The sequence below is a fragment of the Carcharodon carcharias genome, chromosome 34, assembly GCF_017639515.1.
Source record: "Carcharodon carcharias isolate sCarCar2 chromosome 34, sCarCar2.pri, whole genome shotgun sequence".
Lineage (NCBI taxonomy): Eukaryota > Metazoa > Chordata > Chondrichthyes > Lamniformes > Lamnidae > Carcharodon > Carcharodon carcharias.
Genome location: NC_054500.1, coordinates 20,952,959 through 20,974,188, shown reverse-complemented (window position 1 = coordinate 20,974,188; position 21,230 = coordinate 20,952,959). Strand labels below are relative to the sequence as shown.

Genomic DNA, 21,230 nt, shown 5'->3' with positions numbered 1-21,230 from the left:
ACTAATGGCTGGAGTGTGGGGGGAAAGTCATGTGATGGAACCTCCAGGAACACACTTAATCACAGTTGGCAACTCTAATGGTTGGATTTGCCAAGGCAAATGAGCGGTGAATGCATCAAGTTTACTTTGGTGTTGGCTGCTCATTAAAGATCTGATGTCACTGTCCCAGGACACAATGAAACACCAACAACAACTTGCATTTATATAACGCCCGTAATGTAGCAAAATTCCCAAGGCACTTCCCAGCAGCGTAATCAGAACAAATCTGCCACATAAAGAGATATTAGGATAGGCAATAGAAAACATGGTCAAAGAGGTACATTTTAAGGAGCATCTTAAAGGATGAGAGAGAGAGCTGAAGAGATTTAGGGAGGGAATTGCAGAGCCTAGCATCCAGGCAGCTGAAGGCACGGCCCCCAGTGTTAGGGTAAAAGGACATCAGGGCTGCACAAGAGGGCAGTTTTGCGAGAGTGCAGATTACCATGTGGGATTATGATGTTGTGGCGATAACAGAGACCTGGCTTAAGGAAGGGCAGATCTGGGTGTTAAATATTCCTGGTTACAAGGTGTTCAGAAAAGGTAGGAAAGGGAAAACAGGAGGAGGGGTGGCGTGTTTGATGAAGGAGAGTATTGCAGAACTGGAGAAAAAGGGTGTGTCAGAGGATTCAAGAACAGAATTGATTTGGCTAGAGCTAAGAAATAAGAATTACATTGTTCAGTGTAATATATCGGCTAGTGGGAAGGATATAGAGGAACAAATCTGCAAGGAAATTACAGAGAGGTGCAAACATCATAAGAGTAGTTATAATGGGGGATTTTAATTACCCATACATCCACTGGGATAGTGGTAGTGTAAGGGACAGTGAGGGACAAGTGTTCCGAGATTGTGTTCAGGAGAATTTCCTACAGCAGTGTGTGTCCAGTCCAACAAGAAAGGAGGCACTGCTAGACCTGGTTCTTGGGAATGAGGTGGGCTAAGTAGATCAAATGACAGCGGGGGAACATATAGGGGACAGTGATTGTATAGGTTTAGGATGACGGTGGACAATGACAATGGTCAATCCAGAGTAAGAATAATCAACTGGCACAAAGCGGACTTCAATGGGGCAAGAACGGAGCTGGGCCGGATAAACTGGAACCAAAGGGGAAAAACAGTAGCTGAACAATGGGCTACCTTCAAAGAGGAGATGGTTTGGGAACAGTCAAGGTGTGTTCCCTCAAAAGGGAAGGGTAGGACAAACCAATCCAGAGCTCCCTGGATGACAACGGAGATAGAAATTAAGTTAAAGAAGAAAAAGTGTGCCTACGACAGGTGTCAGGGAGCAAATACAACTGAGAACCTGAATACAGAAGCTTCAGAAGGGACGTGAAAAAACAAATACAAGCAGCAAAGAGGGATTATGCAAAAAGACTGACAGCTAACATGAAAGGAAATCCCAAAGTATTCTGTAAGCACATCAATAGTAAAAGGGTGGTAAAAGGAGGAGTAGGGCTGATTAGGGACCAAAAAGGGGATTTATACATTGAGGCAAGAGGCACGGCTGAGATGTTAAATGAATACTTTGCATCTGTCTTTATCTACGAGGCAGATGCTGCCCAGGACATGGTGACAGAGGAGGAAATCAGTCACTGGAGAGGTTTAAAATTGATAAGGAGGAGATATGGGATAAGCTGTTGGTACTTAAAACTGATAAGGCACCGGGACCGGATGAGATGCATCCAAGGATATTGAAGGAAGTGAGATTGGAAATTGCAGAGGCACTGGCAATAATCTTTCAACATTCCCTGGATTCAGGGAGGTTCCAGCGGACTGGAGAATTGCAAACATTACACCTTTGTTCAAAAATGGTTGTAAATGTCTGCCCTGCAATTACAGGCCCATCTGTTTAACTTCGGTGATGGGGAAACTTCTAGAAACAATTATTTGGAATAAAATTAATAGTCACATGGAAAAATGTGAATTGATTTGGAACATTCAGCATGGGTTTATTAAAGGAAAATCGTGCCTAACTTAGAAGTTTTTTGAAGAGGTAACAGAGATGGTTGATGAGGGCAAGGCCATTGATGTGGTGTATATGGACTTCCAAAAGGCGTTCAATACAGTGCCACACAACAGACTTGAGGAAAGTTATAGGTCATAAAAGAGTGGACACAAAATTGGCTGAGTAGTAAAATACAAAGAGTAATGGTTAAACGGTATTTTTCGGGAAGAAGGTTTGTAGTGCAGTTCCCCAGGGGCTGGTGTTGGGACCCTTGCTTTTCCTGATATACACAGGAGCAGAAGTAGGCCATTCGGCCCATCGAGTCTGCTCGGCCATCCAATGAGATCATGGTTGATCTGATAATCATCAACTCCACTTTCCTGCCTTTACACCATAATCCTTGATTCCCTTACTGATTAAAAATCTGTCTATCTCATCCTTGAATATACTTAATGACCCAGCATCTACAGCCCTCTGCGGTAAAGAATTCTACAGATTCACTACCCTCTGAGAGAAGAAATTCTTACTCATCTCTGTCTTAAACAGGCGACCCCTTACTCTGAGGTCATGCCCTCTGGTCCTAGACTCTCTCACAAAGGGAAACAACCTCTCAGCATCTACTCTGTCAAGCCCTCTAAGAATCTTATATGTTTCAATAAGGTCACCTCTCATTCTTCTAAACTCCCAGGAGTACAGGCCCAACCTACTCAACCTCTTCCCATAAGAAAATCCCTCCATACCCAGGAAGAACCTAGTGAATCTTCCCTTGACTGCCTCCAATGTCAGTATATCTTATATATAAATGATCTAGATCTTGGTGTGCAGGGGTCAGTCTCAAAGTTTGCAGATGACACAAAACTTGGGATAATTGTAAGCTGTGAGGAGGACAATGAAGAACTTCAAAAGGGCTTTGACACATTAGTGGAGTGGGCAGATAGGTGGCAGATGAAGTTCAATGCAGAGAAATGTGAGGTGATACAGTTGGGTACAAAGAACATGGAGAGATGGTATAAAATAAAGGATATTATTCTAAAGGGTGTGCAGGAGCAGAGAGACCTGGGTGTATATATGCATAAGTCATTAAAGGTGACAGGAGAGGTAGAGAGAGCTGTTTCTAAAGCATACAGTATTCTAGGCTTCATTAATAGGGTCATAGAATACAAGAGCAGGGAGGTTATGATGAACTTATCTAAGACACTGGTTAGACCTCAGCTGGAGTATTGTGTACAGTTCTGGGTGCCACACTATAGGAAGGATGTGAATGCACTGGAGAGAGTGCAGCAGAGATTTATGAGAATGGTTCCAGGGATGAGACACTTCAGTTATGAGGAAAGATTGGAGAAGTTGGGACTATTTTCCTTGGAGAGGAGAAGGCTAAGAGGAGACTTGACAGAAGTTTCCAAAATCATTAGGAGTCTGGACAGAGTAGATAGGGAGGAATTGTTCTCGCTCGTAAATGGATCGAGAACCAGAGGGCACAGTTTTAAAATGTTTTGCAAAAGAAGCAAATGCAAGGTGAGAAAAAACTTTTTCACCCAGCGAGTAGTTAGGGTTTGGAATGCATTGCCTGGTAGTGTGGTGCAGGCAGGTTCAATTAAAGCATTCAAGAGGGCATCGGATGGTTATTTAAATAGAAACAATGTGCAGGGTTACGGGGAAAAGGCAGGAGATTGACACTAAGTTAAAATGCTCACAGAGCCGGTGCAGACACGATGGGCTGAATGGCCTCCTCCTACACCGTAACGATTCTGTCATTCCAATTGTGGAGATCTCAGAGGCTCTTAGGAATAGAGTGGCACTTAGCCCCATTATCACATCAGCCTAAGAAATGATATTATCTCCACATATCATTCATGTTTTACCATTGAAAACACCTCCCCATGGCAATTTGCAAACAGCAGTTACACAAGCTACATTCCCTTAACATTAATAATTTAAACCTGTTGACTGAATGGGGCCTGTCAGGACAAGCTGTCACATGAGAATTCATCACGATCTGGAGTGCAATTTACTACCATTTATTTATTGGTTCAGAAAAAAGAAACATGACAGATTAATTGACCGAACGAGCTCAGTTCAGGGTATTAATATAGTGCAATGTGTCAGCTTGGCTCAGGAGGTCTCCCTTTGTATTCTCCGAGCCTGAAGGGTCATTGAGTTCAAACCCCACTCACGGTTCACAACCTCGGACCGAGGGGAGTACAGTTTTATCAGAAGTGAGATGTTAAATCGAGGCCCCAAAGACATGATTGGAGGAGGAACAAAAAATAATTTCTCCCAAGTGTCCCGGGTCTTCACTCCACCAAAACCCCATTGAGCTCATCGTTAATCTCATTGGTTCTTGCATATCGTAAGATGATGGCCCTGTTCACCCCACATGACGACATTCACTTCACTCCAAAATAATTCATTGTACGTGAAGCTTTTAGAGAGAAATTGATTAAGGGGAATATAAATTTCAATGGACATCTCCCTCTGTCTCTCTCTCTCTCCCTCTCTTCAGAACTCCTGTAATTAATTACACAGGGGTTCAAAACGTGAACTTTTAAGGAAGAATTTTCATTTATATAGCACCTTTCGCAACCACGTGACATCCCAAAGTGCTGTACAGCCAATGAAGTACTTTTCTTGAAGAGTAGTTGCTGGTGTAATATAGGAAACACTGCAGCCAATTTGCACACAGGAAGCTCCCACAAACAATAAGGTGATAATGTCCGTTTAATCTGTTTTTTAGCGATGTTGGTTGAAGGATAAATATTGGCCTCAGATCACTGAGAAAAAGTCCCCTGCTCTTCTTCGAAATAGAGTTATTTATCATATTAGCAATTTATTTTGATTTTTAAAAAAAAACAATTAAAATGTAAACAGAATAATTGTTAAAAATGTAAGATTCTGAAATGACATTTTGCAATACTCTAGTGGGCCTCCTGTGGCATTGCTCATAAATCTGACAATTGTCTTATAGAGGACAGGATTCACATATCGTACAGCGCAATGTGATATTATTCTGCTGCTAAGGCAGACTTATATTCTTGCTTTAGACCTTAAGGAAGGCCTCAATTGCTGTTAAGTACACAAACAGCCTCAGGTCAATGAGAGTTCAATTTGTTTGGTGAAAGAACCAAGGAGATCAGAAATGTTAAGTTTCAGGCAGCCAATCAGAATTACCCAGCATAAAGAGCTGACTTTTCTTTGTTCCATTTTCTTAAAGACCGTTTTTTTGCACCCATAACAAATTGAGAAATCTGCAGTGTGATGGAAAAATGCTCACTCCAGCCTATCTTAAAAACTAATTCACCTTAAAGCAGGGTTGCCAACTCTGGTTAGGCATATTCCTTGAGGTTTGATTTCCTGCCTCCCGCTGCCCCACCAGGCCGAACAGCCCTTTCCCCCACCCCGATATTTTTCTAACCAATAAACAGAAGTGTTGAAAAACCATTTTTTTTTTTAAAGCACTGGTTGTCCCTCGCAGCTGCATGCTGGAGATCACTCGTTCCTGGACGCTCCAGGGCAATCCTGGAGGATGTTGGCAACCCAGACTCTAAAGCGTTTTTTTTTTATTCTCTGTGCCGGTTTTAGTCCTTACCTGAACTCTGGATTCGGGTAGGTTGATTTTTAGAGCTACCTCTTCCCGCATGAAGATGTCAGGGTAGCGGGTCTTGGCAAAGAGGGCTTCTAGAATATCGAGTTGTGCTCGAGTGAACGTGGTTCTCTCCCTTCGTTGTTTCCGTGGTGTTGCTGGGTAGAAATCAGTGAACGCAATTACATTTGTGTAAAGGTTTCTAAAGTATGCGTTCCGACATCAGTTTGGTTGCTATCTGCCGCTTCTGCAAAGAAATCTGGGCACCCCCCCCCCCCCCCCTTCTGTCCTGAATGATCTCTTGTCATTTTGCAAGGGTTCCTCTGAATAGATTCGCAATGTCACGCACCCAGTTCCCGAAGCACGGGTCTCCCGGGCAGACAGCGGAAAGGCTTTAGGGATGCGCTCAGATCAGGAGGTTTAAACATCCCATCTTCGTCGGCTCAAGGGGAGGCCCTGACCTGTGACCGACCGAAATGGAGAGGGTTCATCCAGGAAGGCACCGAGCGCAAGGAGAGACGTGGTCGGGAAGGTGCAGAGGTGAAGTCGAGGCGTCGGAGAGCGGTGGGGGGGGGGGAGCACAAACCCCCCACCCCCCCCAACAAACAACCCACCTACCCAACCCCCTCCAGCACCCCCTGCCCCACACGGGGGCAGCGTCTGCAGATCTCGCATCAGACTGATCAGCCACCTCCAAATCCATCGAACCGGAGTGGAAGCAAATCACCCTCGACCCCTGAGGGATTGCCTAAGGAGAAGGACACCAGTGTCGGAGCACAGTTCTTGACGGGCAATAGGAAGTTGCTCTGTTGCCTCCTTCAAGCACTGCCCCCTGCTCAGAGCTTGGATTAACCCATCAAATAAGGTTAAGTGCATCTCACTACAATGCACCTGCCACAGGAACATCTGTCCCTGAATTCAGTTTGTGTCATTTGAGGTACTGAATGTCATTAACTACATTAACATGCGATGAATCACTATACAGTCCCGAGTGTGTATAAATACATGTGTGTATGTGTGTCTCAACAGCACTAAAAGTAGATGATCTGGTCAGTACCACACTGCTTGGGAACATAGGGACAGGAGGAGGCCTCTCAGCCCCTCAAGCCCAATCAGCCATTCAATGAGATCATGGTTGACCTGTGACCTAAATCCACATTCCCATCTTTGCCCCATATCCCGAATACCTTTGGATAACAAAAATCTATCAATCAGAGTTTTAAAATTTATAATTGATCCAGCATCAATTGCCATTTGTGGAAGAAAGTTCCAAAGTTCTCCCACCCTGTGTGTGTAGAAATGGTTCCTAATTTCACTCCTGAAAAGCCCAGCTCTAATTTTTGGCCTCTTCCCCCCTAGTCCCAGACTCCCCAACCTGCGGAAATAGCTTCTCCCCGTCTAGAATATCTGCTCCCCTTAATACCTTGAAAACTTTGATCAAATCATCCTTTAGCCCTCTAAATTCCAGGGAATACAAGCCTAGTTTGTGTAAACCTCCTCATAATTTAATCATTGGAGTCCAGGGCTCATTCTGGTAAATCTACACCGCACTTACATAGCCAATATACCCTTCTTAAGGCGTGGTTATACTTCCAGACATGGTTCAACAAAGCTCTTGTATAGCTGTAGCATGACTTCTACGCTTTTGAATTCTAGTCCTCCAGAATGCACGCTGATTGATAAAGTCAAAACTATGTCACAGAGCTTTTCCTTACTGAGAGAGTTTATTGACTTTGTCCAGTGTCAACACTCCTCATCCACACCCAGTGTCCCATCAATCCCCTATTTATGTGTGTTCAAATACCCACCCTTTAACAATGTAATTGACATTAACAAAACTTAACAATGTAATTGACATTAATAAACCTTAACAATGTAATTGATAAAGACATTGACAGAAAGGCCAGCCTTCCTTTAGCTTTTTTGATTATTTTCTGTATCTGTTCATGACAGTTTAATGATGTATATACCTGGATCCCCAAGACTCTTTGGGCCTTCCCTGCTTCTAACATTTCACCCTGTCCCTATTCTATCCTTTTTTAGTCCAAAGTGGATGACCTCACATTTGTCTATATTGAAATCCATTTGCCCATTCACTTAGTCTATCTGTTAGTGATTTTATGCTTCCATCCACATCCATACAATGCTGTCTACCTTTGTGCCACTGGGGAAATTTGACTTGGTTTTCTATTCTGTCATCTAAGCTGTTAGTGAATACAGCGAATAGTTGAGGCCCCAACAAAGCTCCTTGCAGGTCACCAAGAGTCACATCCCGCCAATTAAGAGTACCTGCCCATTATCTCTACTCTCCATCTCCTGCCATTCAGCCAATTTCCTTGCTGTGTGCAAACTGGCTGTTGCATTTCCTATGTTACAACAGTGACTACACTCCAAAAATCTCAGAATCTTTACAGTGCAGAAGGAGGCCATTCAGCACATCGAGTCTGCACTGGCTCTCTGAAAGAGCATTCTGCATCGTCCCACTCCCCTGCCTTACCCCTGTAACCTTGCACATTCTTTAATTTCAGATAGCAATCCAATTCCCTTTTGAATACAAAAACAGAATTACCTGGAAAAACTCAGCAGGTCTGGCAGCATCGGCGGAGAAGAAAAGAGTTGACGTTTCGAGTCCTCATGACCCTGAAGGGTCATGAGGACTCGAAACGTCAACTCTTTTCTTCTCCGCCGATGCTGCCAGACCTGCTGAGTTTTTCCAGGTAATTCTGTTTTTGTTTTGGATTTCCAGCATCTGCAGTTTTTTTGTTTTTATCCCTTTTGAATACCTCGATCGAACCTGCCTCCACCACCCTTTCAGGAAGTTCATTCCAGACTCCAAAATACCTGATTGGCTGTAAACCTCTTTGGGACACCAACAGTCATAAATGGTGCTATATCAATGTAAATGTTTTTGTTTTAAAAAACGTGTTCATTTAACTAAGCATATATGAAAAGCTGCTTTATTTTAGAAGAGATAAATAGGCAAAGCCGCATGAAGATTGCTCAGCCAATTGTTAGAAGAAGTTACAGATAATGAATGGATAGCTTGCTTCTTTTGTCTGGTAGTTGATGTCAAGTTATTAAAAGCTTATTTCAAAAGAATGTTATTTCTGGCCAAGAGACAAACATTATGTGCGTGTGAGTCAAGTGAATAAATCAAGCATGTGCTTGAGATGTAGAAGTGAGTGACTTTAGGTGTGTCCAGGAGTATAATTGAGAATGAATGAGTGAATATACACATACAGAAGAGATTTACGAAGATGTTGCCAGGAATGGAGAATTTGAGCACTGAGGATAGGCTGGGATTGTTTTCAATGAAACCGAGGAGGATGAGGGGAGATTTAATTGAGATGTATAAAATTATGAGGAGCCTAGGTTGAGTGGATAGGAAGACCCGGCTTCCCTTAGCAGAGAGGTCAATAACCAGGAGGCATAGATTTGAAGTAAGTAAGACAAGGATTAGAGGGGAGTTGAAGGGAAAAGCTTTGATGTGTCTCTTTTTCTGCAATGCTCATTTCAGGATGTGTTCACTTCAGCATTGCCGTGAGGCAGCTTCCCTCCAAACCACTCAGATTAAAGCTGGAGTTCAAATCCAGAGTGTAAGGGCCCAACTGGGAAATGGGAAAAGCTACACCAGGACCGACACCCACACCGAGTGTGAACCCGACCGATTATCGAACCAGGTTTAAGAAGTGACAGGAGTTGGGCTCTTGGACAGGTTTTAAACATACTTGGAGTTAGTCTAAACGTCTAAACAAAACCGGCTGTGACCTTCAGACGTACCACGTTTCAAAGCTGGGACATAAGCTGTGGCAGCGCACAGAATGATTACACCCAGAGGGAGGCCATTCTGCCCATCATGCCTGTGCCAGCTCTTTGAAAGAACTATCCAATTAGTTCTACTCCCCTGCTCATTCCTGAAATTTTTTTCTTTGAAAGTTCCTATCGGACCTGCTTCAACCACCCTTCCTGATCACAACAACTTGCTGCGCAAAAAAATTGATCCCTCATGTTACCCACATATAGAATTCTTTACAGAATAGAGGGATTAAGCTCCCAAGCCAAACAGGGCAAACAGGTTTAAATGGGGTAAGGTGCAGCTACTGGTCTCAGTTCACAACCTCCCCAGCACCAGTGCACATTTCTGAAGGACCGAACACAACACGAGGCAGAATTGTTCCCGGGTTGGGTGGGGTCAGTAGGAGTGTGCGGGTGTGGGGTGAGGAGGGAGATTGGATCTGGCACGCAAAAGTGCGCATCAATCTCCCCGAGGCACGGAGCTGCCTCGGGGAGATTGAAACGATCGTTTAACAACAATGAAAACTGAATGGAACATGTCCCCTCGCGTGACAGTGTCACATGAGATGGGATGTTTTCATTTTCCACAGAAACTTTGTTATTTAAGCTGTTAAAGCTTCAGGAGACCTCATCCCGCTCGTGGATGAGGTTTCCTAAAAAAAAAACGCTTGGCCTTTTCACCTGCCCCACCGATCGTTAGGTTGGACGGGCAGCGTAAAGTTGAACTTAACTACTTCGTTAATGGCCTTAATAGGCCTTTTAAATGATAATGAAATATCGCGGGACAGTGCGATGATGTCAGGACACGCGCCCCACGCATCGTTTTAGGCGCCGGCATGTCAGACCCACCTTAGCGCGCCAGCTGAAGAAACCTAGCCATAGTCTCACGTGCTATTGAGGCAACTTCCATCACCCTTCCACTCACCAGATTACGCTGGGAGTTATATCGGCGGTGATAATCCCTAATGTGAACAGTTCAGCTTATTCGTCTGACTCGGGGGTGGTTGGGGTGGGGCGTGGGGTTGTGGCCAGGGGATAGACTGGCTAATTGGTGCTCCCAACCTCAAGCCCCGCCCCCCACCCCCACCACTGAATGTCAACCCAGTGTTTAAAGAAGGGAATTCTGGTGTCTGCTAGCCGAGGGTGGCCTCGAATAGGGCCTACAGCCCCTAAACTTCCACTGATTGGTGGCGGTAATTTAAATCAAGGCTTGCTCTGCATATATATATATATATATGTACAGCTTTGTAGAATAAATAAAATTATAAACTTGTTATATAAGTCAAGCACTCCTTTTTGGGGTCACTCCAGGATTTCAGCACAAAAATCAAGCTTGACAGCCCAGCGCAGTACCAAGGGAGTGCTGCACTGTTGTAGGAGCTGTCTCTCAGATGAGACGTTAAACCCAGGTCCCATCTGCTCTCTCGGGACAGCAGAAAAGATCCCATGGTGAGTATTTTGTAGAAGCGCAGCAGGGGAAGGGGGGGAGTTCTGCTCAGCGTCCTGGCCAATATTTATCCCTCAACCCAACGTCACGGAATCAGATTATCTGGCCATTATGACATGGCTGTTTGTGGGATCTTTCTGTACAGGTGCTGGCTGCCGCAATTTCTACATTGCAACAGTGACTACACTTCAAAAAGTATTCCATTGGCTGCAAAGCGCTTTGTGACGTCCTGTGGCCGAGAAAGACGCTATAGAAATGCAAGTCTTTCTTTCATCACCATGCCTGGACAGACAGTCACGTCTGCAGTTGCACAGTTCTGCCACTAGATGGAGCTTCCCAAGCTCCTCATTCACGTACCTATACTAATATGGATCGGGGGAGGCCATTCAGCCCCTTGAGTCTGTTCTGCTACACAATTAGAACAGCATAATCTGTATCTTAACTCCATCCAGCTGCATTGGTTCTATAACACTTAATATCTCAGGGTTGAAACATTTTCAAATGACCTTTGTTGGGGGAGAGATTTGCAGATTCCACTACTCTTTAGTGTGAAGAAATGCTTCCTGAAATCATCCCAAGACCCTAGCCCTAATTTTAAGGTTATCCCCCCCTCACTCTACACTTCGAGGAAATTGATTCTCTCTATCCACCCTATCAAACACTTTAATCATCTTAATCACTAAAATTAGATCATCCCTTAATCTTCCATACAAGTCTAGTCTGTGAAACCTGTTCTCATAATTTAACCCTTTCAACCTCGGTATCATTCTGGTGAATCTGCACAGCACACCCTACAACACTGATACATCCTCCCTGAAATGCGGGCCCTGCTTGGAATGCAGTTACTGCACTCGGGGTCTAACCAGAACATTATACAAGTGTAGTATAGCTCCCATCCTTTTGTGTTCCTGCCACCCCCTGAAATAAAGGCCAACTTTTCATTAGTTTTTCCAAGTTATTTTATTTACCTGTCCATTCACTTCCCTCATACACCCTAGGAAATTCACCTTGAGCCAAATGTCCACAGGCAACAGCCAATGAGATCCAACTCAAAGGGAGGAAGATACCAAAGTGTTGGTGATTTTAAATTAGAAGCTCCCTTTCTACTAGCTTTGGGATTGCCTTGATCCCAATAGCAACAGAGACCTGCCCCAGCACCACAGGAGTTAACTTGGCTAAAGCCAGGAGCTAGAGCTGGTATAAATAAAACATGCATTTATGATCTTTGGACATCCCAAAGCGCTTTGCAGCCAATAAACTACTTCAATTGGAAATGTAGTCACTGTTGTAATGTGGGAAAAGTAGAAGCCAATTTGCACACAGCAAGCTCCCACAGCAACATGATAATGACCAAATAATTTGTTTTTGTGATGTGAATTGAGGGATAAATATTAGCCCAGTCACAGGGGAGAACTTCACTGCATGTCTTCAAATAGTGTTGTGGGATCTTACACCTGCCTGTGGGGGACAGATGGGATCCTCAGTTTAACATTACATCTGAAGGATGACACCTCTGACACTGCACCTCTCCCTCAGTAATATACTGGAGTATCATCCAAATATATCTTTGGCCCGTTTTGTGGTGAAAATTAATATAAGCAAAATAACAATCATGAAGAAAACAATGGCTCCATAAAGTGACAAATCTCCAGGACCAGTTGGCTTTCATCCCATAGTTTAAAAGGAAGTAGGTGAGAACATTGCAGATCCAAACCCCCCCCCGCCCAATCAAATTAGAATCTTCCAGTGTTGTCTCAATTTGGGAACTATTCCTTTAGTTTGGAAAATTGTGCATGCTACTTTTAAAAAAAGGTGACAGGGGGAAACCAGGGAATTGTACAGCAGTTAGCCCAACATCTATTGCTGGGAAATTACGAGAGTTTGGAATCTAGGAGACGGTGACTGAGCATCTTGAAAATTTCAGCCGAGCAGAAAGAGGCAGCATGGATTTGTGGAGGAGAGGTTAAGCCTGATGATTCAGACTGAATTGTTTTGAAGAGGCGGCTGATTGTAATAGACTGGGGAATGTCTATGAATGTTACTGACATGGACTTCTAGAAGGCATTTTGATAAAATCCATCAATAAGAGACTGTTAGCTCAAGTTGAAACCCATGAATTGAAGGCAAATTGTTGACCTGGTTTGGAAACTGACCGAACAGAAGACAGAGTGTAGGTATAATGGGTGGGTACTCTCTAATTGGCAGGATATGACGAGTGGTGACCTGCAAAGATGCCTCAACTATTCACTATATTTATTAATGATGAAAGCATTTTTTAAAATGTCATACTTATTAATGACTTAGATGGTGGAATAGAAAGCCACACATCCAAATTTGCCAATGACACAAGGAGAGGCAGTATTGTAAGCAACGCAGGTGGAAACAAAATTACAGAGAGATGATGATAGATTAAGTGAATGAGCAAAACTGAGGCAAATGGATTTCAACATAGACAAATGTGAGATCATGCACCTTGGACCTAAATAGGGATAGAACTGGGTATAGGGTGAAACAGGGGGGGGGGGTCCAAAGAGGCTTTGGGTTCTTCCAGGTGCACAGGTCATTAAAATGTCATGAACAGTTACAGACTATAATCCAAAAGCTTAAAGGAATTCTGGCCTTTATATCTAGAGGACTAGAAAACGAGAAGGCTTCTTACAAAACCCTAATCAAACTGCACCTGGAAGTACTAAGCCCAGTTCTGGGCACCACACCTCAGGAAGGGTCTATTGGTGTTGGAGGGATTGTAAATTTACCAGAGTGAGATCTGGACTCCAAGGGTTAAATTACAAGGAGACATTACACAACCTATCCCTGGAATTTAGAACATTAGAGGGTGATTTGATTGAAGTTTTCAAGATATTAAGGGGAACAAAATAGGATAAATAGAGAGAAACTGTCTCTCCTGTTCGAGAAGACTAGGACCCGGGAGCAGAGTCAAAATATCAGAACCAGACCTTCCAGGAGTGAAATTAGGAAACATTTGTACACAAACAGGGTGGGAGAAATTTGGAACTCTCTTCCACAAACAGCAATTAATGCTCGATCAATTGTTAAATTTAAATCTGCAGTCGATAGGTTTTCATTAACCAATGGTATTAATAATATGGGACAAAGGTGGGTATCTGGATCTAGGTCACAGATCAGCCATGATCTCATTGAAAGCAAATCAGGCTTGAGGGGCTGAATGGCCTCCTCCTGTTCCTATGTGAGGAGATTCATAAGTAACTTTGAATGGGGAAATTGGGTAGAGTGGTGAAAAGGATAAATTGACTGGGCTATGGGGGTTGGGGGTGGAGGAGAGCAGGGGAGCTGGGACTAATTGGATACCTCTTTCAAAGAGCTGGCAAAATGGGCTGAATGGCCTCCTCCTGTGCTCTGTGAGGTAATGAAATGGCCCAGTACCAGCCCAGTAAAGAAACCCAATTATGAATAATTTGTTACCTAAGCCACAAATGCAAATACACGGCTGGTCAGGAGAAATATGGTAGAATGATATGGCACAGAAGGGCCACTCAGCCCATCATGCCCGGGCTAGCTCTTTGAAAGGGCTATCCGAATAGCCCCATCCTCCTGCTCTCCCTCCCCCCTGCCCATAGTATCCAAAACAAATACTCACCTAATTCCCTTTTGAAAGTTACTATTGAATTCCATGTGTCCGTTTTAATTTCACTTGTAAAATGTTTACCATTTTACGAACTTGTTTTCAAAGTTACCTTAACTAAAATCTGAGGCGGGGTGGGGATGGGGGGGTGGGGGTGGGGTGGGGTGGGGGTGGAGGGGGGGTTGAAGAAACTTACTTTGGTACCCAACAGCAGAGTGTAGGAGGTCCATACCCGGACCGGTCAGGGTCAGTCCGTTGACTGCATAATGTGGTTGCTTGATATAGGACATCATGCTCAGAGGTTAACCCGGGACAAACCCCTTTCGTCCTCCCTTGGTTTCTGCTTTCCTCGGGATGCTGGGTTATCCCACTCCAGTTGGATAGTCCCCTGCAGAGAGGCACAAGACACGTGAAAGCGACCAGGGTAACATTTGGTCTGTTTCAGCTTGACCCATGGACACATAGATCCCTAACTGTCCATCTCCTCCGGGGAGACCCCATCTCACAATGCCCTCCTTTTCAAAGGGAGGTTCAGACCCGTTTCTTGTTTGCACTCGGTAATTAAATCAAAGGATTCCAGAACAAAGCTCCCTCTGGGCCAGTCAACCCTTCTTCCCGCTATTGTCCCTGGACAAATGAGTCAACGCTTGAGACGGAGATAAGCAACAACATTCGCGCATCCAATTTAAAAACACGTTTCTCTTATCATCCTCCACCCCAGCGTCCCATCTCCCTTTTAAAATGTGAGAATTCCTTTCCCGGACTTGTGAACTTCACTTGCAAACTCTTCCCAATCATCTCCCAGGTTTGCAATACACAGTCGGTGGGATCACTGTTTTAACGTGTTTTTTTTTATCAAGACTCAAAAACAGAAAATGTTGGGAAAACTCAGCGGGTCTGACAGCATCTGTGGTGAGGAACAGAGTTAACGTGTGCCTGTGACTCTTCTTCAGAACTAAAGAAAAACAGAAATGAGGCGAAATCTTTTTCTCCACAGATGCTGTCAAGCCTGCTGAGTTTTTCCAGCATTTTCTGATTTTGTTTTCACAGATTTCCAGCTTCCGCAGTATTTTGCTTTTATCTTTTTTTTGTATCAGACTCCCACCTCCCTCCCTCCCCAATCTGTATTTTAAATCCAGCTCCTAGCCCCGTTATAATTTAAATATATTAATATTTGATTAATAGGCAGCTCCTAGAGTGTGGGTTATACAAGTGGAGCTCAGGAAAATGAATATGCACAGCATAAACTGGGAACAGACGACTTAGGAGTAGGCCAATCGGCCCCTCGAGTCTGCTCCATCATTGGATAAGATCATGGCTGTTCTGAAAGCGACATCAATTTCACTTTCCCTTCCTCCCCAACCCCACTCCCTTGAATATCAAAAATCTGTCTAGCTCATCCTTGAATAAATTCAGTGACCCGGCCTCCTCTGTTTTCTGAGGAAGAGAGAGTTCCACAGGCTGTATTTAGGACTCAGAGAGAGAAAAAAAAAACCTCCTCATCTCGGTCTTAAAGGGTAAACCTCTGTTTTTTTAAAAATGTATCCCCTGGTTCTAGTCTCCCACACAAGTGGAAACGAATGTCTACAGCAATCGAGGAGAACTGATTTAACTTTATTTTTTCATTCACCTCCGGGTTTAAATTCTTGCTGCAAGTTACTTAGTTACAAGTGTTTTGAAGATACCCAGTTGCCTATTTTCTCTCACCGGTAACTTTTGGTTCCGACATCTCTTGAGTGTTAACAATTAAGGTTCGGGTTTACATTTGAATGAAGGTGGAAAGTGATTCCCCGAAGTCTGGCGTAAATGGAGCAGAAATCCACTTGTCCACACGGTGTAAGCCAGTTTAAGGGAGCAGGGTGATATTTCTTACTATATGACCGCCAGCACTGCGGATTTTCCCAACCTAGGGGTCGGATTCTTTCACTTGTCCCTCAAATTCTGGGAAATAAAACTTGTACTTACAGAGTGGGTCAATCGAAGACAGGGCAATGAAGCACTTTCTGGGGTGTAGTCGCTGTTGTAATGAAGGACACACTTCGCATAGCAAGCTCCCACAAAACAGCAATGGTTACAGCACAGAAGGAGGCCGTTCGGCCCGCTGTATTGGTGCCGGCCCTCTGCAAGAGCCACTGCCCCACCCCGGAAAATGTTATGGTCTCTCCAGCTAATTCACCAACTCCCTCTGGGAAGCCACCATTCCTGTAGATAATGACCAGATGATCTGCTTTTATCATTGGCCAGGACACCGGGGACAAGTCCTTTGCTCTTCTTCAAAATAACAGCACGGAGTCCGCCCGAGGGAGTAGATAGGGCCTCGGTTTGACATCTCAGCTGAGAGACAGCTCCTACCGACAGTGTAGCGCTCCCTCACCGCTGCACTGGAGCGGGACTCGAACTCGCAACCTTCGAGCTAAGTGGCCAGAGTTCTATTCAAAGCTGAAGTTAGCCTGCTAAGGCCACAGCAACCTGCGTGCCTGGGCCAAAGCAAACCGCCAGCAGCCTTCCCTTCCCAAAATAGTGACACAGGAGGTTTTATAATTTGGTTAAAAACAGGAAATGCTGGAAAAACTCATCAGGTCTGGCAGCCTCTGTGGAGCGAAGGGTCATACAGGGTCCAAACATTAACTCTGTTTCTCTCTCCACAGATGCTGCCAGACCTGCTGAGTTTTTCCAGCATTTTCTGTTTCAATTTCAGATTTCCAGCAGTATTTTGCTGTTATTTTATAGCTTGTCTTTCTTTAAAAAAAACTTAAGATTTAAACTTGTTTCGTTACAACGAGTTATCACGGCTAAGGATACAGAACAGTATTAATGATGTCTTTAGAACTTAACGAGATATCAGGTTAATACATCATTTAACACACACACACACACAAAAACTCCAACTTTTGGAATCCTACATAACCGACATCTGCTGGACTCACCGTCAGCATCGAGAATTCAGTTTACAATTTCTTAACTAGTGCAGGAATATAAACCGGTCCCTGTGACGGGGAGCGATGCTGGGTACCCACCGCAGTCTTTGATAAGCCCGCCAACCCCCTTATAAAACAGCACGGTGGGTGTCTCTCAAATGTTTTTTTTTTAAATGGGACTATTTGAGGATAAACACGTCCACAATCAGCCCAAGGGAAGTTGCGCCTCATGTGCGAGACTTGCAGAAGCCTAACGCAGTTTACACGCACATTACAGTCGCTAATAACTCGCTGTAAGTGATAGACTGGGTCGTCTTGTGCGATCTACAATTTCCTGTCTGATTACAGAGATACCTGACCTTTTGCATGGGTAACCATCAAGTAACGTGCATGAGGTGGGCGGGGGGTGGGGGGGGGGGGGGGGGGGTGGGGGGGAAGATTCCCCCCACTCTGGTTGATGGAAGGGGCGAATTTAAAAAATAAAAAATACTTCCACTAAATTTTTCCAAATAAACTCCCAGGGCAACAGATTGGGAAATAATCTGCTGAAGAGTTCGGCTGGATTGAAACTCCAATCGAATAAATAACCCAGGAAACACAGGTACTGAAAAGCAGCAATGATTGCAGTATTAATCATTCATAATTCGACAGAACATTGAAGAGAATCAAAATCCTGCTCTCAAGAGAGTGATTAAAATATATATGTCACATATGTAGAGAGATTATATATAAATATTTATATATTATTAATTATTCTCCCCCTCTTGAATTACATCCTCCACCCCCAACCCGTCCCTTTTCTCTACAAAGTTAACGGGGATAAAAATGTTTGCATTTCAGTTTATTCCTGGTCTAATATATATGGGGCAATCTTTAAAAAAACAAAATACTGCGAGTTGTGGGTGGAGAGTGTAATTAAGGAGGGGGAGACTAATTAATAATATATTAATATTTATATTTAATCTCTTTACATCTGTGACAACTCTGAACTTCTGACCCGGCGCTTACCAGAAAGCAGAAAATGCTGGAAAATTGAGAAAATGCTGGAAAACAGAGCTGGGGAAGAGCCATACTGACTGGAACTGTTTTGATCTCTCTCCACAGATGCTGTTAGACCTGCATTTTTTTCCGGCATGTTCAGCTTTTGTTTCAGATTTCCAGCATCTGCAGTATTTTGCTTTTTTTTAAGGCTGTGTTTTTGCCCCGTAGATATTAGACCAGGAATAAACTGAAATGCAAACATCTTTGTCCCCGTTAACTTTGTAGAGAAAAGGGACGGGGTGGGGGAGGGGGGTTTAATTAAAGAGGGGGAGACTAATTAATAAGCAGACAAAGGAAAACAAGCGGCTTCGCACTTGGGAATTTTATCTCTTCGATTGCCCATTCAGCCACTAATGTTTGTCAACACTTGGGATTCAACCCTAATGGATGGTCCTGTTTACTGAAACAAAAACAGAATTACCTGGAAAAACTCAGCAGGTCTGGCAGCATGACCCCTTAGGGTCATGAGGACTCGAAACGTCAACTCTTTTCTTCTCCGCCGATGCTGCCAGACCTGCTGAGTTTTTCCAGGTAATTCTGTTTTTGTTTTGGATTTCCAGCATCCGCAGTTTTTTTGTTTTTAGTCCTGTTTACTGGGCTGTGGGGAGGAGTTTGGAAACGTTCTCAAGTACTGGCTCCACAGACGGTGCTGAGACACACGAGAATCACTTCCACAAATAGAAGTGAAACCCAGGCTGCCTAGTTTTGTTCTGTTTTTCCAAATTAACATTAGTTTGTTTTTTCTTTCTTTAATGTGAACCCATCGCAAAGAGAATTGTGACGGGTAAACTATAATAGTAACGCAGTGCAAACGCATTTAACAGGTTACAGGCGCTTTCAGCGCCTCTTGACACCCAAGATTCGGGCCTTGTGTGTATTTCAAGGTAACAATCGCTTATTGTACAATTTAAGACATCATTGAAACTTTACAACGTTTGCCTGGGTTCCTCAGCCCCGGGTATAATCCGGTGAATACGTATTCCTGTAGATAGATAGCAACATATAGAGGCACAAGGAGGTAATGGCTGCAGACATGAAATATCGTTTCCCCACAACCTTAAACCCGTCCACCTTAAAAGTTGCAATTGCCTCGGTCCAATTTGTTTTGACTTTTCAATGAATATTTTGCATGAATCCAAATATATATTTTAATCAATACATTAATTGTAATTGTAGTAATCACGATTATAATAATGGTTAACAATACTGTCTGCAAAACCTTACGATAGGACCAAATACACAGTGTGTGTAAAACAGACATTCCAATGCATTTTTTCAATACTTTTATTTGTCTATAATTTAAATGATTGATGTATTTAATTTGACGTGAGAGAAAATATTTGCCTAATGAATTCAAATTGTATTTATTTTATAAATAGGCAAAAAGGCACTTGAAAATATCTTTCACAGTTGTAATAACACGCCAACAGATTGCACTTATAGCGATTTTAAGACGCACGAAGCCCTTCCGCACGATCTCCTTGCAATATTATTAACGTTCATTTGAGCTCTACTCTTTTTTTAAAAAAAATGCTCCGAGTTAATTCTTTGTCACCAATCGCCTCTGAAAAAGGCAAAACTCGCTTTGTACAAGTCTTATATCAAACTCGTAGCCATCCTTCTGTTAGTGAGTATCGCAAAGTTGGCGTATCGTTATCGTTAAGGGCCCTGGCGATTGTTAAATGTCCAGGACTGTCTCTGCAGCGAACAGCTCCGATTAATGCCCGTGGATGCTACTTTACTTAGGGCAGGTCTTTGGAAGATCTGAAGTGAAAGGAAAGAGGGGGGTGGGGGGGGGCGGGGGGGGGTGGCGGGGAGGTTAGGATTTAATGCTCAACAGTGCGCTTCTTTTAAATGGACACGGTTTAAACATTCCAAAATGCTTCTCGGTTTGCAAAGCCGATTCGAACCAGAATCAAAGAGTCACAACTGCTCTGACTTATAGAGTTAACAAACAGTCCCACAGTAACAAGGTGAGAGTTTGAATCCAGGTGTGGAAGGAAAACATAGGATTTGGGATGAGTGACCTCAAAGTCAATTTCATTTTCGGAAATTTGTGCCAATCCCTCCCGCCACCCCCAATTAAGTCGCTTGAAATAATAATTCAAGCAGGAAGAACGAAAAAGGTGGCCAATTCCGCTCATCCACCCGGTTTAAGTGAGAACTGAACTGTCACTTACCCATTCCAGGGGGAAAAAAAAACTCACTTTAACGTATTTATCGTTATAAAACCATTTAAATGTACTGGTCGCTTTAGCAACTACTCGCAGTGCAAAAAAAAGGCAAAATGCTTTGTGGAGTTAGTGATTGGAGCGAAATCCACTGTCCGTTCATGGGGGCGGGGGGAGAAAGAAAAACACTTTACAAACATAGACCATTAGACCTGATGATGAGTGTTTAACTGTGCAAAGTGTTTTGAAATTAAATCTTATGCAGAATATAATGTGGAATCGCTTGCCCTCACCACCCCACCCCCCCGCCCCCCAACTTTGTATGCCACAATGCTTATAGAGAAAACTGCAGAGGTTGACTGGGTAAGACTGACATTTAAGGCTTACCTGGGTTTGCAGAGCAGTAATTTGAGGTAATTCGTTCGGGAGAGGAGTCCAGCGAGTGAAACGTTCCCAGTCCCTCTCAACCACGCCTGTAAGGGAAACATAACAGGGGATAGTTTAGTAACTGCAGACTTGCCCCTGGCAAGAGCTGTTAATTTCCAACTGCCCCCGCGGGAATTACCGTGTGGCAAAAAAAAATATGTTAAAGGGATAAATCGGAGCTTTTAAGCCCCATCTGAAATATGGCTTAACCTTGTTATGGACGAGCTTAGGGGAAGTGAGCGGCGAATGTGTGGGATTTGAGTTCT

At 43.7% G+C, this 21,230-nt stretch overlaps 1 protein-coding gene across 1 annotated transcript in view; it reads right to left on the bottom strand.

The window, feature by feature from the left end:
* The window catches only part of LOC121272684 (homeobox protein otx5), a 25,202-nt gene extending 4,239 nt beyond the window's left edge, over positions 1-20,963 (bottom strand). The window contains exons 1-3 of the mRNA XM_041179403.1: positions 20,926-20,963; positions 14,605-14,796; positions 5,569-5,720 (exon numbers count right to left, since the gene is read on the bottom strand). Of these exons, the coding sequence (XP_041035337.1) occupies positions 5,569-5,720; positions 14,605-14,701 (249 nt within the window). The 5' untranslated portion in view covers positions 14,702-14,796; positions 20,926-20,963. The remainder of the gene's footprint in view (positions 1-5,568; positions 5,721-14,604; positions 14,797-20,925) is intronic.
* Positions 20,964-21,230: the final 267 nt, after the last annotated feature.